General features: G+C 41.3%; 1 protein-coding gene across 1 annotated transcript in view; it reads right to left on the bottom strand.

Annotated features, from left to right (window-relative positions):
• Positions 1 to 18,030: 18,030 nt before the first annotated feature.
• trabd2a (TraB domain containing 2A) overlaps positions 18,031 to 21,682 on the bottom strand; it is a 54,061-nt gene continuing 50,409 nt past the window's right edge. The window contains exon 7 of the mRNA XM_061080429.1: positions 18,031 to 18,241. Coding sequence (XP_060936412.1) covers positions 18,031 to 18,241 — 211 coding nt within the window. The remainder of the gene's footprint in view (positions 18,242 to 21,682) is intronic.

Raw genomic sequence — 21,682 nt, 5'->3', positions numbered from 1 at the left:
GACTCTCTGGTGAAATGAACACCAAAGAGCTGCATCTATTCATAGCTCATTAAAGCCAATTCAATAGTGACATAAAACAGCTCAGGCCAGACAACAACATTGTGAGTGTTCATTACAGGAATGTAATCAAAGCAGTCGGCTAATTGGCTTGACGACTGTATTAGCGGCAGTTTGCTGTTACTTTGGTCAGTCACTAAAGAAAATACAATAAAATACAGCAAGCCGGATGTGTGTGGCTGCTCGCTGTGTGTGTGTGTGTGTGTGTGTGTGTGTTCGTGTGTATGTGTGTGTGTGTGTGTGTGTACTGATCCCTGTAATACACGGCTACAACAGTGTGCTTTCCTACCAGCTTATTAAAATGTATATGTGGTATCCAGATATGCTATTTAAAAACCTGAGCCTTCCTGGGTGTCTGATATTCAAGCTTCACCTTTAGGCACCTGCTCACTACACAGCCCAGCAAATAACATTACATAATAAATCAGAGCAGCAAAGTAGAGCCCCTCTCCCGCTGTACTCTGAAGGTAATACGGTGGAATTATGCTTGATTAGCAGGTGGCCACCAGTCAGGGAATTTGCATTCCAAGACGTACTAGACACTTTATTAATTCTATTTTGGTCTTCTGTCGGTAAACAGCTCCGGGCTATTAAACAAGACGCTGATGGCAGTTTGTCTTATGTTGATTCATCTAATGACTTTTAATAAACCTTCTGTCTATCATCTAAAGAGAAGACTTTTCTTTTTTATCAAAGAATGTCTCCTTCAGACTTTGTCATGTTTCCTTTTTGTAAGATAATTAAAAGTCAGGTGAGATAATTGATATTAAGGGAAAGGCAGGGAAGGAAATGATGGGTGTGACCGGGTGTTTTTAACACATCCATGGATTAGTGTGAGAGATGATCACCAGCTCATCTCGTGGTGGATCTCACGTGACTGTGGCTCCTGCTGCTGCACTCGTCACCTCAGTGTGTGAGTGAAGGAACAGGTGATGAAATCTGGTCCAGACTCTCAGGATGAGAAAATGCTTGAAATTGCAAACTGTTGCAAAAAAAGCAGTATAGCACCGTCAGTCCGTCGTCATCATCTTTGTGCATGAAACACAAGAAGAGAAGCTGCCAGAGAGAAGCTCATGAGCAGCAATGTTTTTTCCTATTGTTTTTCTGCACACACACACAGGCTTGTGCATCTTTCCTTATCAGGGCTTTGCATTAATGTCCATTCATTGCAGACTGTCTCACCAAAACCTTGTAACTTCACCTTCACCTAACCACAATTCACATGTTATCACTAAACTTAACCAGAAAACCTCAGAAATGACGTTTTGCCTCATCAGGACCAGGCTTTGGTCACCATGAGGTTTACTGGTCTAACCAAGGTCAAGTGTTTATACTGGAAGAGGTCAGAAAGAGTTAACCAAACACACACAAACACACACAAGCCTCGATGGAGTCCACCAGGCAGTCTACAGGAAGATTTATTTTTCAAATTATTATTGAATCTGTTCTTATCAGTGGTGCTGGGCTCGCTGCAGACCCACAGGGCGACCGCTTGGTGCAGCAGGAAAGCCTCTGTCAGTTCAGATGGTCAGTCCACCTCGGAATCAAAAAACAAAAATCGGCACTGTATATTTTGCAGAATCATGTTATGTTTGTGCACAAGTGGAATTATTTTAGTATTAATCCTGGTGTCTTGGTTTATGTAATTTGACCCCATGATATACGCTGGTGACCTGTGCAGGGTGTAAGATGATGTAGATAATGGAAGGACAGATACTGTTTTGAATATTTACAGAATAAAAGATCACATCTACTCTACTACAACAGGTGGAATGTTCTCCAGATGAACTCACGTATCATAAAATCTTTATTTGCTTTAGATATTTACTGCTCCTCCGGAACATAACGTTACTTACTGTACGTGTTATTCTATATGACACCGAGAGATTGATTGTGTGAATTCACCACCATGAAATAAAAAAAGCTCCCCAGTGCCCTGAATCAAATGCTGCTTTAAGCCCCCGTCCAGCCCTGTTGTCCCGGTCGTTTATCAGAGGAGACACGAGGGTGGTGAAGGGTTCTCGGCTCCTCACACGCTCCTGAGCTTCAACACTGCCACCAGCAGGTCACACGCGTTTCTCTGTTCTCTTTATTTACCATCCTCCACCTGCAAGAGATCTGTTGGAAGCTGGCTCATATGCACACACATTTGTTTTGCTTTTCTATCTCTCTCTCTCCGCTGGTAAAATGAATAGCAAATGAGAACGCGTTTGTCCTGGTGTGAAAAACCGCTACGAGCAAAATGAGCACAGGATGAGAGCGAGAGAGCAGGGATGAAAATAAAAAGCAATCAGGGAGAGGGATGATTATATTTGCAGAAAATAGATACCGTGGCATAAAAGGAATATTATCACCCTGACACCTGAGGTGGGTATAGAGACATATAAGCAAGTCAAGGGGCAAAAGTCTATTGCGACATTATTTGTGTGTTTCTCCTGCTGCAACAAACATTATCTCTGCAGCCTTGAGGTATCACTATGAGATCCTCGTATGGACTGTGAGCTGCAGGACGATAACGGACATAAAGAAGTTAAGCTGCTGGAGTAAAGTTAAGGATTGGGAGGTGAGGAGGTGAATTTATAGGAATCAGGAAATTGCTTCTAAATATCTGCAAAGCCCAAGAGACAGAAAAGGACATTGGTGTGATGTGTACGAGATGACGAGCCAATTAAAAAGCCGGGAGTTTGGGTTACTTTTACTTTTGAAGAGTACACACAACAATATTCCATTTTGAAGGGTTTGAATCAGGTGTATCTGCATCATAATGGACATTCTCCACAGTAATGTACTTTGTCAAACAGACCATTTTACTTTCCATTTACTCCCTGTGCTAATTTTGAATAGAGCCAAATGAAAAACTCATATCGGGACTTGTTGACTGGAACAAGGACAAATATGTCATTTCCCAGCGAAAGCCTTAAAAAAAACTCATAATATTTTGAATTGTAAGCAATTTCCCATCTAATGAAATGTATCCACATGAGTGCAGATAGGGGGGGAAGCGAAAAAATCTATTCTTTGTTCTTGTGTTTCAGGCACCAGCCGACCCTCCAGGGTTTCCGTCCTGATGTGCTATTACGTTTTCCCATTATCAGACGTCTCGGAGTTTACAAGGAGGGTATATTAAAAAAAGTTACGCTGCTCTCAAAGTGTTTTTTAATTTCGCAGGTTTCAGCGAAGAGCTCGCGCTGTAGCTCGTTGCCCATTATTCTGCCGGATAATTGTGCTGGTGGCTCAGAGGAAAGCGAGAGACTGCTGAATATGGATTCCATTCAATTGCTGGCTGGAGCCAAAAAGCTTGTGATTACTGTGACATAGTCTCATTATGTCAACAGGTTGAAAGCAAATCACAGGGGACTGCAGAAATGAAACCAGAGCAGCCTCACGGACCTTTTGACTCAGGCTGGGTCCCTGAGATCAGGCAGCAGCTGGGACCCTCAGAGACCCCTGGTTCACTGTGGGCCACAGTTAGCTGAATACTTCCTGTTTGGTTTCGGACTTAATAAACTTAATACTTTATTAAACTAGTCGACTGAAATAAAAACAGGGTCCAGATGTATCTGTACTTTACTTAAGTAGAATTATTTTGGGGAACTTTTTGTTTTTACTTGAATACATGTATTAGCAAATATCTATACTTTTCTACTTCAATTACATTTTTACAAACCAGTGCATTACATGTTCACATCCAACATCCAATCAGAGTGCACAGCTAACATTTGATCCCGCCTCCTTCAACGTGAGCAAAGCCCATCTGAAGAAACACCTGAAAAAGGCTACACTCCAAGTACTTTTAATACTTTAAATATATATAGAAGACTCAGTTACATTTACTCAGGTAGAAAAGTTAATGCTGTTTTTTCTTTTACTTGAGTACAGTTACTTTTATCGAAGTATTTGATTTAACTTTAAAACCACAACGAAGCAGTTTCCTGACTCTTAAACCTGCTTCAGATGATGATTATAAAGTAAAAACAAAAGGCTGCAACAAAGTCTCCTTCATTCTTTGTGGAACAGCTGCTCCTATGTGAGCTATAAATAACAGTGGAGGAGTTCTGCATCTACTTTCACACATGCCCACGTTAGACGGTCCTCAGGTAAACTTAATGGTGGCTGACATGCTGCATGGGCTGTGGAGCAGATATCTGCAGAACAAAGTCAGTGAGCAGATAAATGTTAGAGCTGTAAAGTTGAAAAAACATCTCTTAAAGGCAATTTTGCATTGGAATATCTGTCCTGTTGCTATCAAATAATGTTAAACTTCTCCTGTTTTAAGAAGTCCAGATGAGAAGAGACTGGTGGGAGGCATTTCTGATTGATTTATTTTGATATGAAACCTTATAATAGACTGAACTACGTTTTAATATTCCAGGCAGAGAAGAGGAAATCAAAAGAGGCTCAGGACAATTTAAACCCCGATAAGAATCCAGAGGGAGGTAAACGCTTCGCCTCAATCAGTTACACCAAACAACAGCAATCACAGTGATTGTTGCTAAATAAATTGCAGCCTCTGCACAAAGCATATGAAGCTCAGAGGAAACAATACTGTGTCAAACTGCCATCTAGTGTTGAAATACTACAACTGGTCCAGTCTCAGCCTGTCCTCTTCATGTCATGGATCACCGACGGCTTCTTCAGTCTTCAAAGTAATTGTCTGTCCTGGACGTACCTGTGTTTTGTATCTCGGGGGGGGGGGGGGGGAGGGGAGGGGGGGCACTACATGCATCAGCTCTGACACCTCCTGACATCTCCTCCAAATCTCCCTTCCCTGTGTCAGCCTCAGTGCTGTCGCTCCGCCGGCTGAGATCAGTGATGCTTCCAGGAGTTGATGGGGTTCATCTGCTCCAGCTCGGCCTTGTCAGCGTCAGTTACCTGAGCCTCGCTGAGGAGGAGGAGGAGGAGGAGGAGGAGGAGGAGGAGGAGGAGGAGGAGGAGGAGGAGGAGGAGGAGGAGGAGGAGGAGGAGGAGGAGGAGGAGGAGGAGGAGGTGGACTGGAGGAGCCTGAAGCTGCAGCAGCAGAACAAGGGCTCCATCCTTTCTCTCCACTCCTGGAAGTCAGATCCGCTCTAATAAAGGAGGAATCCCGCTGTGGAGATATGCAGCAGATGATGGAGCCATTAAGCGTGATTGCATTATCTTTATCTCCTCTTTTTCGTCTTCGGGGCTATAATATCTTAGCAGGAGCTGAATGTGCTCTTTTTAATGAGATTTGCAGGTCAGAAGAACGTGAGAGTTTTTATTTCTCGTCCTTTTGCAATTATCTGCGATCACATTGGAGTCTCCAGACAGTCACTTTCTCAAGGTGAGGCCTTTTCACTCCGATTGTCAAGTGAAAGTAAATGAAGCGTGTTACATAAAAACTAAATAAAATCTAATTTGTGCACTTTTATTATGACCCAATTCGTGAAGTGATAATAAAATTAGACTCCTATATCGATAATTAGCCCATTGTCAGGTTATTCTTATCTCTTTACACTTAAGGTTGGGAAATGATCATTGCCCTGTAGTTATTAGGGAAAACAGACAGTCCTCAATTTATTAGAAACACTTACATCAAAAACAGTCCTGGGACAATATAACATTAATATTCCACATTTATATTTTGGAGAATTTAGTCTGTTATGCTGTTGACTTGCATTGTCGGGTGTTCCTATTCTTTTGTCCAACCCATTTAAATCAATAGGTGTGGGCGGCAGTTCAACACCAGGTTCAAAAGGAGAATCAACATCTCTCTAATACAGTTTCAAAACTAAATTAACATTATAACTTTATTACAGTAAAGAACCAGACTACATTAGGGTTTGGCTAAGTGTTCCTAAAAAACTGACAAGTGAGTTGTCTGTTTTGAGTACAGAATAAATTACATGGGATGTAATGAGTTCCCCTTTTTCTGGTTATATAAAATAATGTTAAATATCAATATGTTGACGAGAGGAGGTCTGTTGCCGATGAGCTGGGCCTAACTTCAGAATGACAGGCAGCGTTATGCACTCACCACATCCACAGCTTCGGCCTAATGAAGCAGTGACTTTAACTTTTGGGCTCCATGAACGTCCCTCTCTCTCTCTCTCTCTCACTGAAAGGCCAGGCAGAGAGACGGAGACATGAGACAGAAAGCTCAGGGTCAGGAGAGGACTTCATTTTAATTGCTGTCTCAATAGGCCAGAGTCTGACAGGCAGGTAAACACTGAATCTATTAATTTGGGAGGCTGAGGGTTTGTGTTTGTGCAGAATCTCAAGGGAACGTTCACCACAAAGACACAATTTAACTCATTTGGACGTTGGACAATTCACCTTGGTATTAAGTGAGAGATGTTTTCAGCTTCAACACAGCGAAAACTCACTTACACACAAATCTGTTCCTCACAATCCCACAATGGGTTTAAATGAATCCTATTCTTTGCAACTTTTCAGGTGGAACTCTTATATTTGTCCATGTTCGTGGGAGCAGGTGATATTTCACGGTTTCATTTCACAGAGTCTTTGCTCCTTTCTGCCGCCTCGGACTTGAAATTGATCTCGGCAGGGTCGAGGAGCCGGCGCCAGGCGCTTTATATTCAATAATGTTATCTGCAGTTGCTGGGGAAAGAGAACCTGAGGTGAGGAGACAGCGGGAACTTGGGAGACACTTCACGCCCGTGTTTGAGAGGTGAGAAGAATGGTTCGGAATTGCAGAGGGGCTGCCGGCGCTGCCATCCATCATTCAAATAAAAAAGAAAAAGGTGATGGATTCGACCTGGAGGAAAAGTGAAAACGCCTCCTCAAAGCTTTTTACCACCAAGGTTTAATACTTGATCCCTGTGCGACAGGAGCTATTGTCTGCTTCCTTCACCACAATCACAAGTCTCAAAACGTGAAGAGAGACAGATGAGTTATTACACAGCGCTGTGTTCAGGTGAAAGACTGCAAACTGTGAGCTGGAGCTAATTCAGACAAAGAGCTTTGTTTAACATGTCCCATCGAATCATAATGTGCAATTTGTGGAATTAGGCATGTTTAAGGATTATTGGAATTTGATTTAATGCAGTTTATTCAACTGAGACTATTAACTTCAGAAAACAGTGCAGATTGTGTGTGTGTGTGTTTCAAGATATCTATTATAATATAATATAATCATCTGGGGACGATGGAGGTAAAAGCAACAAATCATACGACTGTAGTTTGTTCTGTGGGATATTTCTTTTTTTCTATTTTGTGAGTCTTTGGTCGTCGGTTGGTTTGACTTTATGCAAGATTATGCAACTCCTAGTGGGCAGATTACCTGGACACTTGGGGGGGGGGGATGTTAGAAGTCGCCCTTAAAAGGCGTGTATCCAAATCAGGGGGTGGATGTCAGAATTTGTATCACTTTCTTTAACATTGACATTTTCACGAATTTCCCAGAGACAAAGGAGACTGGCATATATAAGGGATTGATGTGTATATATGAAGATGTGTGTTTAGCTTGATTGAATTTGAAGGAACTGCTTGGACTGCAGCTTCTCCCAAGGTAACTTGCAGCTCGGTTTCACCGATAACCTTTTGAGTCAGTCAAAGACAAGTGCCCTCGAGCAAGACAGATACCAACACCCGCCGTGTGGTTGTTTGTGCACTGACGGTGCAGTGGCCGTACACGGATTAGGGGGGGGGCATTAGTTCCCATTAGAAAGCTCAGGTTTGAGTCCTTTGCAGAGTTTGTCTCATCAGCTGAGACACTATTAAGATGAGCAGGAGCTCAATCTCTACCTGTGCCTCCATGCTGCTTTTAATACCCACTGGGTTAATGAGGTGTTCTGCCACTGGGAGCTTACATTTACTTTCCAATAAACTCCTGCCAGGGACAACACCACTCCCTATTCCTTATAATGGCATTTTAATAGATACTCATTTACAAATGCCACTGCAGCATCGATGCAAAGAGGAGGGGGGGCAGGTGGCAGGTGCAGGTGTCGAGAGTGAAGGCAGACGAGCATGTGTGGGTTTCTGTGTGTGTGTGTGTGTGTGTGTGTGTGTGTGTGTGTGTGTGTGTGTGTGTGTGTGTGTGTGTGTTTATGGGACAGACGAGGGAATTGGTGTTAATGGTCGGATGGAGAAAAAGGGAAAGTGACAAAAAGAATGATAGGAGGCAGAGATACAAACTGTCAAACTTTTTATAAATAAATAACTTGATAACATATAAATAAATAAATGCTTGAATATACACGTTATGGAACAGTCTATTTATGTAGTCCTAAATTAATTTATTCATTTTTTTACATTGAATTATTTATCTATTTCTGCACTTATGTATGTATGTATGGAACATTGATTCATTTATTTGGTTATAAAATAGACTATTTATGCATTTCTTTACATTAATCTTTTATTTTTTTACATTCAATTATTTACATATTTGGGCATTTTCAGTCCTCCGCAGATATTCTGACATTTTGACATCAGAAAATAAGATCAGAGTGTCTTATTCCACAAGTTCTTTCTAATAATCTAATATTTTAAATATCTAATTCTATTGTTCAATTCCTCTACTGAGATTTACATTGAGGCATTAATAAAGATCCTGATCCTCAGGATCGTGCTAATAGGCTAATATGCCCTTTTGCAAGTTTCACCCAAAAATGTTAAGTTATTCAACATGTTATGTTCTTACATCAACACTTTTGTTGTTTGTTTTCCAATATTGTATGACAGTAAATAAATATAGGTGAGGAAGAAGAATATACAAATGGCGACGCTGTGGTTTGGTCCTGATGAACACAGAACATCTTTGGTTTGAAGGATGAACAAACGCAAGCGGATCTGATGAAGACGATTTCCCTCCCACAAGGTGAAAGTAATTTCCTTGAAGTCTTCAGCAAATTTTTATGCTGTAAAGGACTAAATTATAATGGACACTGGATTTATGTCATCTAATAAAAAAAGATGTCAATGCCCTCTTTAAAGACAAGGTGAGATTTTAACTATTCTCATTGAGGAAGCATTACTAAAAAATGATTATATACAGTATATATGATATATACATAAAAGGATTGTTCAATTTTTTTGATATGCAAGCTCCGTTCATATGAGAGTAAAGGACGAATCAGAAACAGTGGGATTGCTCATTGACAACCCACACACACACAGAAAATATAAAATAGTTTAAGGTTGTAAAAGTCTAGTCTACAGTCTAACATTTAAAAATCGATGTAGAAAATCGATTCAGTCTCCTCTAACCTTTGATAAAACACTGTGTTATATAAACCATGAACAAGTGATAAGATCATCTCAGTACAAAGCTCTTCACATGACATATTTTAATTTTCCATTCATTGTGTCTACATGCTGCAGCTTCTGGGCTCTGCTATTGTAGCATAATCTTTCATTATGAGCATAGAGTCGCTCCTATAAGAAGCTTTCTCTGCATATTAATGTCACTATCAGGCCACAGAACACAATGCATAATGTTTACAATGTTTACAGATACATGCATTAGCAGTTTTTATTTAACCCTGGTGTCGCTCCGATATGTAAACATGTTCCAATGTGGATTATGTGAATTATGAGACTGGGATATGGAGCATGAGAAAAGATGGAGTCTTTTCAACCTTTAAACCCCCACAGATATGAGCAGGGACTTCAAACATCCCCCCCCCCCGTCCCCCCGAGCGCTGACACACATACAGTACAAGTGTGAGTGAAGAAAACACGAGGTGATTACAAACATGTTGGTTTTATAATCAAAAGGTTTTGTATCTTGCTGCAGAGTTTTCACAGAAATACAAACTCTGGTCGGAGTGGAAACTGGTGGAATTCATACACTCGGGTCAGTCAAGTGGAGAAGAAGCACACGAGCAGAAGAATAGAAGGCTGTCTCTTTGAACAGGAGGCATGATGGGAAGAAAAGAGTCGACTCCAGTGGAGCCGACACCGACTGTTCGTCCCGTCTACTGTGAATTTCAGATCTTTCTCTCTTTGTTTGATTTTATCAAGCTGTGAAAAGTCTTTTCTCTCGGTGCCGGAGCTCGGGGGGGATTTCGACCTCAACCTTCCCACTTTCTCTTCTTTCTTACTAAGTTCTTTATTCACTACATGTTACCGTTTATTTTAGTTAGAATCGGCTTCATCTCTCACTCTGAACACATGCAGATTGGGGTTAAGTTAATTTGAGAGTCTTAATTGGCTATAAGTGTGAATGGATGTCTGTCTTTGTTGCCACGGTGATTTTCTGGCAACCTGTCCAAGGTCCTGAGAAAAACAGTTTCAATTTAAAAGTACAGTATCTAAACTCGTACATTGTATATAATAACAATATAGCTTTGTGATATCTTATTAGGGGCCAAACTTAAAGCCATTTTATAATAGCTCTCTTTCTATTTGTTTCTCCATCTCTTGTCTCTCCTCTATCAAGGCTGTTTTCCAGGAACACACAAAAGCTGCACCGGCATCAAACTCTGTACGACAAAATGCAACAAACTCAGATACTGACACAGACCTGAGGAGCTGAACCATGAAACCTGAAGCTGGGAGTGGAGAGACAGCAAATACTGTCTATCAACTGAGACACAGTACCCCAGCTCACAGGCAGAGGGCAGCATTGAACACTTAAATGCAGCCTATAGTGAATCATGATGCTCTGATTGGTTTAATTAGCAGTTTTCTTCATTAAAGTTGATTTAAATAAGCATATTTATCTCTTTGACTCATCAGATTTGATCATTATTAATGGTTTTCTTTTTTTATTCTAATTCTCATCAGCGCTGAGGTTGCTAACATACAGGATCTTTTGTTTTGTAGTCATTATGGAACATTTCTGCTGTGCCTGTAGAGTAACATCCATTTTTAATTCACTGCAACATTTGTTTATCTATGTGTGTTTGCTGTAAACACAGTCTAATGGAATATGAGTAGCAGGAGCCGGTCGGCTAAACTCTTCATGACCTGACAGTAAATATTTGATGACAACCGGAATAATCATTCATGAGGATAATTGGCTGTTTGATATTTTACTGGGTCTACACGCTGCTGCCACTCCGCTGCACTGTGGATGTGTAATGTGCAGGAAATGACACTGCACATTAACTTCAGTATCAATAAACATGATAAACAATGTAATAGTCAACAACAAAGTAAAATACTTTTAATGGAGAAGGTATATTTCAAAATTCTGTCATGCTGGCAGACAAATGTGGCCATAAGTGGAAGTTACAGGATAATGATAATTATACTGATAATGATAAAACAAGTTGCTCTACAGTTTAAGAAAATAGATGGGGCCATTAAGTCAGTACACTCAATCAGTCATGTCAGCGCGACGCAGAACAATGTGAAGGTTGACGTTGCTCACATTAGCCACCATGAGGTTCTGGTTAGAGCCGGCTAGCTGATATATGTTTTAGTCAAACTCTATCCCTTAAAAACTGCATTTATATACAAATCAATCACGACAGCACTTCCCTCACCCCACGCTCTTGTGATGCAAGGAGGAAATGTTAATTTGTGTATTTTGCAAGTCATCAGAAAGATAATCACAGACAGTGCATTTGTTTTTGTGCCAGAATATCCCATCGTGTTCTGTGAATGCAAATGGCTTCTGTGATTACTTCTCCTGTTGTTAACAAATGTAGGGATTCATTTATCCTCAGAACGTGCACCTGACACAGTGCAGACAGCAGCTATGAGACAAAATGTGTAATTGTTTCTTTAGTAAGTTACATTATGTTGATTTAACAGCAGATAAAGAGAATAAAACGAAACAAACCACACTGATGTATCTGATCTACTGTACATTGTGAGAGTGAGTATGAAAACTCCCTTCCTCTCCTCCCTCCCAGTGACTGTCGACCCTGGGGGGGTCACTTTCGGTAAAAGAGTGTTTTGACGGTGAAAAGGGATATGAACCAAACCCACTCAGAACCTGTATGTGGTCCAGTTGGACTCATAGACTGTATATATAAAGGTTGGACTGCGTTAACACTTACGTGTGCCTACGTGCATGCACCCTCATGCATATGCACAGTGATGTGTGAGTGTGTGTGTGCTTGTCTCTCGTGTGTGCGAGTGTGTGAGTGTGTGTGACTCTCAGCTGGAGCGCCCTGTGTGACCGTCCTCCTCTCAATAACACTCTTTAAAACTCTGTTCCCATGAATGGGATCCATTGACCTGTGCTGTAGCTGAGTGACACCCTGCGGTGCAGCACCAGCACCAGAAGAGCTCATTTGTTTATAAGCTGACAATCAGAGACAGGCCGAGCCCGACGGCCACAGACACACATAAACAACTCCCACTGAAACACAATATTGATGTAGTGTAGGAATCATTACACAGCTGCTTTTCAGACTTTTACTTCTTGTTACTTTGTTAAATCTAAGAAAAGAATAGAAATAGAAATATAACTTATTTTTCTCGCTGTAGCTTGTTCTACCAACACTGCCTCTTCATTTATAGATAAAGACTACACATAGACTATCCATGCATCCATTATCAATGCTGATCCTTCAGCTGGACTCACAGGGTGAACACATGGAAGCAAACAACCACTCACTGTGATATATTCACACCTATACGCTCAATTTAAAGTCTCCAATTAAGCGAACCCCAGCCTGCATGTCTTTGGCTTGTGGGAGAAAGTTGGAGTCCTCAGAAAAGAACCCACACAGAGAGAAGAGAGAACCAGGGTTCAAACCGGGAACCGTGCACCACCGTTCCACTGTTCCCCCCCGAACGCAACCACAGCTTAATACAACCACAGTTTTCATACTTGGGACATTAGGTTTATGCATATTTTCTTTATAATGTAAGCTTGAATTTTGCAGGGCTCAGATCCCTTTGCTCAATTTCTTCAACCAGCAAGAATAAAACACACGATAATAATAATAATAATTAAATATTGCAAACATATCCCCCCCCAAAAAAATTCCTTTAATAAATGATTCATGAAACAACATTGAAACCACTCTTCTCTGTGGCTAAAAGAACTTTGCACAGACCAGAAGCACAGATGTTACTAATATTATCAACAGTGACTCTTTTGTATTCAAGCAAGAACAATAAGATGAACGATAATTTGGGCATCGTTCGTTTTATTATTTACGCCTGTGCTTTTAATACAATATTTCAAAATTTTCGGTCTGAAAAAAGATCAAGTAATAAGGAGAGAAACTAAATTGGGTGAAGACAGAAAAGAGCAAGGGATCAGTGACAAAACAGAGAGAATCTTTTACCTTCTACCGTGTCAGCTCCACAGACAATAGAGGAAAAGAGCGTTGTCTATATAATAAAGTCAAATCCTGTTGTTAATACTAAGAACACTGGTCAAAGCCCTGACAGGCACGAATAACACATTACATTTAACCCTTAGGAGATTTGCTATATAAATATACTGAGGCCTGGGTGTGTTAGCGTAGCTCTCAGTTAACACAGTGTCAAGCCTCAGACTGATGCCGGGATAATAACCACTGCTCGGCCTTCGTGTGCTTATTTGTGCAGGGACCAGAGCGGAGCTATGTGAGATGAACTGGGACACGCTGGGCTTGTTTTAACAATGGGAAAGTGATTTGACCTTGTGACCAAAAACAAGGACGGGAACTTCGACGGGAGGAAAAGAACATGAAAACATAACCAGGTGAACGTTAGATCCTCAGAGTAAAACGATGAGAATGACTAAGAAGAGATGCTGCTCACTTAAATGTGTTTTGCTGGTTTTGATGACCAAATCTAATTTAAGGCCCATAAGGCCGGCTAGTGTATTAATAGGTATATCCTAGCTCCACCTACCAGCAATGCGTGCTAAAGGCATATTTGAATTTCCAGGGAAAAGCACTTCAGCCAAAGCTTAGAGGTGAAGTTACACTTTGAGCTTGTGTAGCGAGAACTTCACAGATTTACGTTCCTAATCTTATAAATACTCAGATATAAGCTTTGAGGCAAACAAGTGTTTTTTATGGGATTTTTTGCTTTTTAAAGTGGAGAAAATCCACTTTAGCAACAACCAGTCGGCCAATTCTATCTTTTCTTTCAAAAGCATTTAGTCATTGAAAGGTGTGATTTTCCAAACTTTCCCCAATAAAGCATCTGATTTATTTTTAATGAGGGCTACAGCTACACAGGAAAGTACCAATAAACAACACGGCATTTCAGTCCTTCGAGGAGAACCCACTCTGACATGTACCTAACAATGCCTCGTCTTTTCTTTTGTTTAACTGGTTTTGTGCTCCACAGGAAACAGACGTCTGCGTGCACATCTGCTTTCAATTCCTTCAGGTTTACTCTGTCCAATCTGGCAACCCCACCTCCTGTCTGGTGTGGCATGTCTTCATGTTTTTACAAGAGCCCTTTTCTTATTTAAGTGTGTATTAAGGGATGGATGATTGTCCAAGGCATTTTTTTCAGATTGCCAAAAAGAAAAAGTATTTGTATTAAGGGCCAAAAACAGAACAAAAGGCTGGTTTAGAAGTTGTGTTTAGATGTGATGTGATGGGACAGATGCCCAATGTGAGATTTGAGATATAGATATAGATTACACTAATATCTGTGTTAGCTGGTGACTCATCGGGTTTCGTTTGCAGGTATTTTGGGGTCAGAGCCTGGATTCAGACTCCCCCTGTTATCAAACGTCAGGATTTACAACTTGCAAAATATGCTTTTGGACAAAAAGCTTCAAGCGCATTGTAAAAAATGACTAATAAAATCGTGATTTGTGTCCTGATCTCATGTCTTGAAACCATTTCACATTCACCTCCTTTGCCCCTCGGTTTGACTGGAGGAATTCCCAGCCCTCTGCGTCCAGTGGGTCTGATGGTAAATGACCTGTGACGTCTGTCAGCAGCAGCACTCAGCGGGGGGGTGCAGCTGGAGGTGTGACCTGTGCCTCTGTTTGTTTATTCTCTGATGGAATGACTGAGTGACTTACATGGTCCATTGTTTGCAAAGTGCAGAGTTACATGGAGCGGAAGACAGATCGGGTGTGTTTTTTGAGACGCGTTCTGTTTTCTACGTGGCGCGAGTTTGATGTTTTTGTGTAGTTGGCATGGTTACAGTCAGGAATTAGGGGATGACGTCTATTTTTGTTTTTTTGTACAGCATATAATCACATAATAAAAATGATGGAACTGGTTCTTCACAGCTGACGAGAGACGGAGACTGATCTTACACTGACTAGTTTCTAGTCTCTTTTAAATCCCTTCTTAAAACTAATATTTGTTTTATTATTTTACTCCTGTACCACCAGCTGGGAGGTTATGTTTTCACTCCTGTCTATTTGCTTGTGGGTTAATTTACATTGCACAGAATTCTGGGGAACTTGGTGGAAGGATGGAACATTGACCTTGAAAGAACCCATAACTTTAGATTACAAATGCATCCTGATGAATGTAAGTGTTAGAATAGTCAAAATATTTCACAGGGGGAATCTAGATGGCAGAATTAAACAGGATCAGTCTGTGATAGTCGCTCCATTCCCGAAATTTATTCAAACTCACTTTGATTTCACTACAGTTCCATGACGTCCTTTCACTGAGGACATAACCTGGACTTAATCCATCGTCTTCACTTTGTAACTCTTCCTTCTGTAAATGGAGAATATGAAAGCCTCGGTAAACGTAACCAGGATTTCGTGTTTCTCCGTGTGGTGAATCCCTCACCTCTCAAACCTCACACCTCAGTTATGCCTCTACATCTTACGTTTCCTGTTCCGTGCTCTTCAGACTCTTCAGACTCTTCAGGCTCTTCAGGCTCTTCAGCCCGCGGTGACCTCTTGCAGCTCCGTGGCCACTCGCTCCTGAATCAAAGCTCAAACTAACAAGTCAATTAGCTCTCTTTTCCTGTTGACATAGCAAATCAATTAACCCTCATTTCCTGTGCATCTAAAGAATCCGTTAGCGCCGGTTTCCTGTTTGTTTCCTGCAGGGACGGCGTGCACCGGCGGGGGGGCGGCGGCCTTGTTTGTAGCGGGACCACATGCACACATCAAACAGCGACTAATAGCTGCTTTATCACAGCACATTAACCTCACGTAAACACGCCATGAGCCCTAGGTCAGGGCAGGAGGGCAACTTACGTGTGTGTGTGAGTGTGTGTGTGCGTAGCCACCCACACTTCAGTTACAGACAGCAAGAACACACAATCAGTGTAATGCTTTGGTGATACCAAACTACTGACTTGTGTCAACAACTACTAATCTTCAAGTGTCGTGTGATGTGAGCATTAATCTTCTATGATATAAACAAACACTGGGGCAACTCCAGATTCGCCTGAGAACACATGAGCTCCAGTGAATTTCACAAACTTCTAACACTCAATATGTGATGTTTGTATATTGAATGCTTTAATGTGTTTTTATACGTTTTGCTTTCAAATGTATTGTTGTATTAATCCGCAAACACTTCTAGTTAAGTAAATATGTTTATTTATAGGATTTGAAAGTCTCACTTAGGCGACTTCTAGTGGGCACAATTAAAAATGACAGTGGAAAAACATTGTAAAACATTATACCGTCATTACTTTAAAATAAAAAGAAGTAGTGAGGCCTTGTTGCAATCTGCTATATGGACTTAGAATATGGAATATCCATCATGAATGGGTGAACCACATCTCTGCAGCGTCATTAAAGGTCTGGGCAATAAAAATTGTCCAATGTGGTGATAAAATGAACTAAATTTCAAAAGTAAATATGTTAGGATGAGGGATATGCAGGAAATTATTTTATTTTCTATTGATGTAATCATGTAAAAGTCCGAAATGCATTGATACTGAGCACGTCAGTAGAATATTCACAGAAAGTATTTGCGCTAATTAAAGTCCCTCAGATTTACTTTACAGCCAATCACGAGCATTAAACTCCAACTTTAATCTAGATAAATATTTTATTGTTAACATGGTAATACTATTACAGTTATGTCATGCCATACGTGAAATGTGGAAGTCCTAAAGCACCGAGCTGTACGTGTTGTGTGTTTAATGCTGAAGTATTATTGCCTCTGAAATAACACATTCTGAGAAAAAGAAAAAAAAAAACATGGGGAATATTTCATTGACCTACAGGAAAACTATAGTAGTAACTATTAAATAAATTAAACAAATGGTCAGCAAAGCGAGTGATAACACTGATACACACAGTACAATACAATGGCCTGTCCCTTTTTCAAAAATCCATTTCAGTGAGACACAGGACGCCGGCTATGGTGGTTAGTTCCTGATTTCTGTTTCAAAAAAATATACTGCATATCTATTTATACATTTATATAAACAACAACAACAACAACAAACACTTTTGATAATTTTCCACTTTTTTTATAACTCTAAAAAATACATCTATGATATTTAGAAACAATATTTACAATTCACCCCACGTTTTATGTAACATTACTGAAGAGTCTGGGGGGGTTAAGAGCTGATAGACTTTCTCTCTCACACAAACACACACACACAAACAGACACACACATATATGCACATGCACACTTATTGAGGATATTTGATATTCAGCCACACATGTCCTTGTGTCCATTGGCTGAGCCGTCACTCGTGTGAGATCTCTGAGACACTGGATGTTGACTGATGAGCGTCCGCTGTAACACTGAAACCCACGAGGGACCCGACATGTTGTGTTACGTCCTCAGACATCCCATAATACTTCCTGTTTGTGAGCTTTCGCTTGTCTCTTTCCCGCTGCGTCCCCGTGCGCTCGCTCCCGACTCGCCGAGAGAAAATAACCGAAACCTTATGAGCGCTTCGTGTTCCAAGAAAACCGCTCGGTTGCATGAATTGATACGCTCATCGAAGCCTCAATTTGTAAGAGACAAGCTGTACTGGTGTGATTTACCATTTGGACCCGACGACGCGGACAGCCTAACGTCCATGAAGTGTTCTGTTACCTGACAGCTAGAGTCGAGTTCACATGCTTGTTCCATGTTTTTCTCTCAACAGTTCCTTCCTCGCCATCTTACATGATCATGCCTCACTTTCTGTGAGCCGATACAGGAAACCCAATATTTGAGAGTTTATTCCAGATAAAATGTCTGCTAGAGGAACACACTCCCCATCCGTGTGAGGAGTGGGAGCAACGTGCAGAGGAAAACGAGCGAACACGAGGAGGAGGAGGAGGTGGGTGAGGCTGAAGGTGTGTGGTGGTGGTGGTGGAGGTGGGGGCTGTGGACTCGGTCCGGCGGCTGCACGGTGATGTAGCCATTGATGATGCGAACCAGCGGTGGAGGTGGCGACTGGACCATCGAGCTGTGAAGAGAAGAAGAGAAATCCGATTAAAAATGTTGTCGATTCCCATTTATCTTTTTAAGGTCCCTGCGAACCTCTTTTAGACTTTGCCAGGATATATTCATGAATCAGGAGAAAATACGGAGGATCTGTGAAGTTCAGTGAACGTCTGAAACCAGCTAATATGTAAATTGGTGTTTGATTTAATTTAAGGGGCCTGTTGGGCCTTGGTGGAAGAATCCACTATACTATTAGTACTTCTAATTTGTAATTTAGTAGCAAACAGTCAAACACCAAAGTTTGATTAAGTGAGATGTTTTAACTTCCAATTTAATTTCCATCCCTTTTCTAAACCTGCAGCAGCTTCTCTGCACTGCTGTTCTCCTCTTGGAGTTTGAAAGGGAAAGTTAACGCCTCTCTGCTTTTCCACATCGTCCCCAACTGCCTGAGAAAACATGCCGACTGCAGGAGGTAAACAATGGAAATATTGATGATGATGATGATGATGAAAGCTAAAAAAGGAAAATTTCCCAACAGAGGAATCCACTGCAGCAGCATCGACCCACCAGGGGAGACTTGAGCAAAACCCCCGGGTGTGCAACCCATTGATCAGCTCGTGGCTACAAACCAACAGTCTGCCTGTTTTTACTTTCTTTATTTTTCCTTTCCTCTTCATATTACACATTCTGTCTGATCGTTCTGATTTTTTTTGTTCAAATTCCGTTTCAGTTTCTTTCTTTATCTCTACTTTCAAGTCCGGCAATTAAATCTTTTCTGCTCTCCTGTTTGATGCCAAGTCCGCAGTGTTTGTGTTGCTGAGACTGGGACGAGACCAGAACAAACAAACAGCTCCTGAAGTCAGGATCTCCAGATACCAGAGGGCTGCAGCAGCAGTTTGACACACCATCGCCATATTCAATATCAAAGAAAAGTAACTTCAGACAGGGTTTCCTCCTTTTCTTGGATTAGGTTTTATCAGTGAACATATTTTTACAAGCAGCATCGTCTAGAAAATTGAAATTCTGCCTCAAACCCTAAATCATGTCTCAGTCTTTACATCCTGACTGAAGATAAATGAGATGATGCTTAAGATGCTTTCAGACGTGCACTGAACAATGGACATTCTCCGGAGGGGCTGAACAGGAGAACGCAAAAGTCCAATTAAGAGCCTTGTACAAAGTCTGCAGAATGTCCAAAGGAGCCGATGTGAGAACACAGGAGAACATCACTGTGAGAAAGTGGGCGTGTTAATGACGTTTCTTACAAGCGACAGTCGCAAAAAAAAAAACGCAAAAAGAATAGAAATACCAACATCAACGTAAATATCAGGAGAGATTTTGGTGATAAGAGCCGGGGTCTAAAAACCAAAAATGAAAAACTTGAACATTCCAGAGATTTCTGTGTTGCTATTGAAGCGTCTGAGAATCTCCAACTATGCAAACTCTGGAGAAAAAGTCCGGACCCAATTCGGCAGACATCCTCCCGAGTTCACGTCTGAAAACGGCTTTAGAGGGATCACTGTGGACAAATGAGCTCGAATTTGAATATTTCCAACACTCGAGAAGTTGGAAAAGTTTACAGAGGTATGTGAAATCATGTGCAATGAAAAAAATTAAGCGGGGAGAGAAAGTTTAAATATTCAGGGAAAGCCTGAGGTTGATTTTTTGAGTTTATTTAGCTTCCAGGGTCTGGAGCGGCTGAGGGAAACCAGGTGCGGCCCATCACTCCGTGGACGAGCATCAAACACAACAGAGCGCTGTGGCACTGTGGCCGCTTCTGTTCTCCGGACTCCCTCGCCCGGTTTCTCACTCGGCCACCTTCTCAGACATTCAAATATACAAAGACGTGCACCGCGTACACTTTGCAGCGTGTACACAAACAGTCTGTTTCCTCCGTCGCTCAAACGCAGCCTCTCTCCACGCAGAGGGAAATCATTTCTGCAGACATAATGTACACAAGTGCTCACAAACCTCCTCTGTTCCCGCGGAGAACAGACGCTACACGGGATTTTCCTTCCAGTTTGGAGTCGTCCGTACTGTACGGAGGAATATGCAAGTTCATACAGCGGTAAGAAATCACTCTGTGCTCGAGGGCAAAGTCCTTCACTGGGGCAATTATACACAACCGTACCTGCTGATTGGCTGCAATTAATAATATTCATAATGATTAGAACCCAACCTGTTACTCTATCACTGTAAATATGAATTACCACATTAAATGTCGACTAAACGATCATTTAAAAAAAGGCTGCAACACCAGACTTCTGTGTCGTAGACTGCATATAAAGATGGATGACATGACAGCGCCACAAGTGAAGCCAAATCTAAGGATCACTCCCTGGTGGCTCGCTGCAGTAAAGGTCATAAACCCCGCCTCCTCCATGTTAACAGATGGGACAACATTTAAAGTCAAAGTATATGTTAAAGATGGTTTCTGTCATTCTTGCTCCATCTTGTTAGACTGATTATTAAATGTGTTCTCATGAATTCTGTTAACTCTGTTATTCTGTTTCCATATCACCTGACCTGCAGGTCTTTGGACTGTGGGAGGAAACCACAGGAACCAGAGGAACCAGAGGAATCCCTCAAAAACATGACGGCTCCTCCGAGAATGAAGTGCAGAGCGTCAAACCCTGGAGCTGGTTAGTACAAGATGACAGAGCTAACCGCTGAGCGTTCATGCTGCCAAAGTCAATCTGCTGTAAAAAGGCATCTCAGGCTATTTTAAGTATGTGTGTAAAGAAAGAAAGAAAGATAAGAGACAGAAGAAAAGGAAATCAAACAAAGCCTCTTGGGATGTTATGGCATTTTCAGACGAACCTCGAATTTCAAATACTGAGCTGGAATTACACCACTCCATCTGTGTAATGTTAATATCAACCATAGTAAACATGCTGTGTTCAGCACTAATTAAATACAAGGAGAGGATTAGCTGACTCAAGCTCTTTCAGAAGGGAAAAAAAAAACTCAGACTTACAGATTTAACTTTAATTCATCCTTAATTACGAAGCAACATCTCATTTTCCGTCGGGGGTTACTTTGCAGTTTGGGGAAAATACATATTGGGAAATATGTCATACAAGTTTCTGATTCTGTCCAGATAGATCTTTAGAGTTAAGACAGCCACTTTGACTTTCAGGCTGATGAATGTGCTCTTAATCCAGTTTCCCTCGAAAGTCAATAAAGCTGCTTTCAGACATTCACTGAAGTCCAGACCTCAGGTTTTCCAGAGGGGCTGCATGTGGAAACGCAAAAAGTCACAGTCAGTCGCTCTGGACGTTTTCCAAAACATTTCCTGCCAGCCGCCGAGTGAAGTGTCCAAGTGAGGCCATGCAGGAATATGGATGGAAAACAAAAAGAATAAAAAATATCTCAGGAACTTGCTGAGAGACGTCACTTCGGACAATATTTGAGAGCATTTGGCGATAAGAGCTAAAACAATTGATGTCCACTTCAGATGAAA

The sequence above is a fragment of the Limanda limanda genome, chromosome 1 (assembly GCF_963576545.1).
Source record: "Limanda limanda chromosome 1, fLimLim1.1, whole genome shotgun sequence".
NCBI lineage: Eukaryota > Metazoa > Chordata > Actinopteri > Pleuronectiformes > Pleuronectidae > Limanda > Limanda limanda.
The sequence above is the reverse complement of the archived record's forward strand: the minus strand, read 5'-3'. Positions and strand labels throughout refer to the sequence as shown.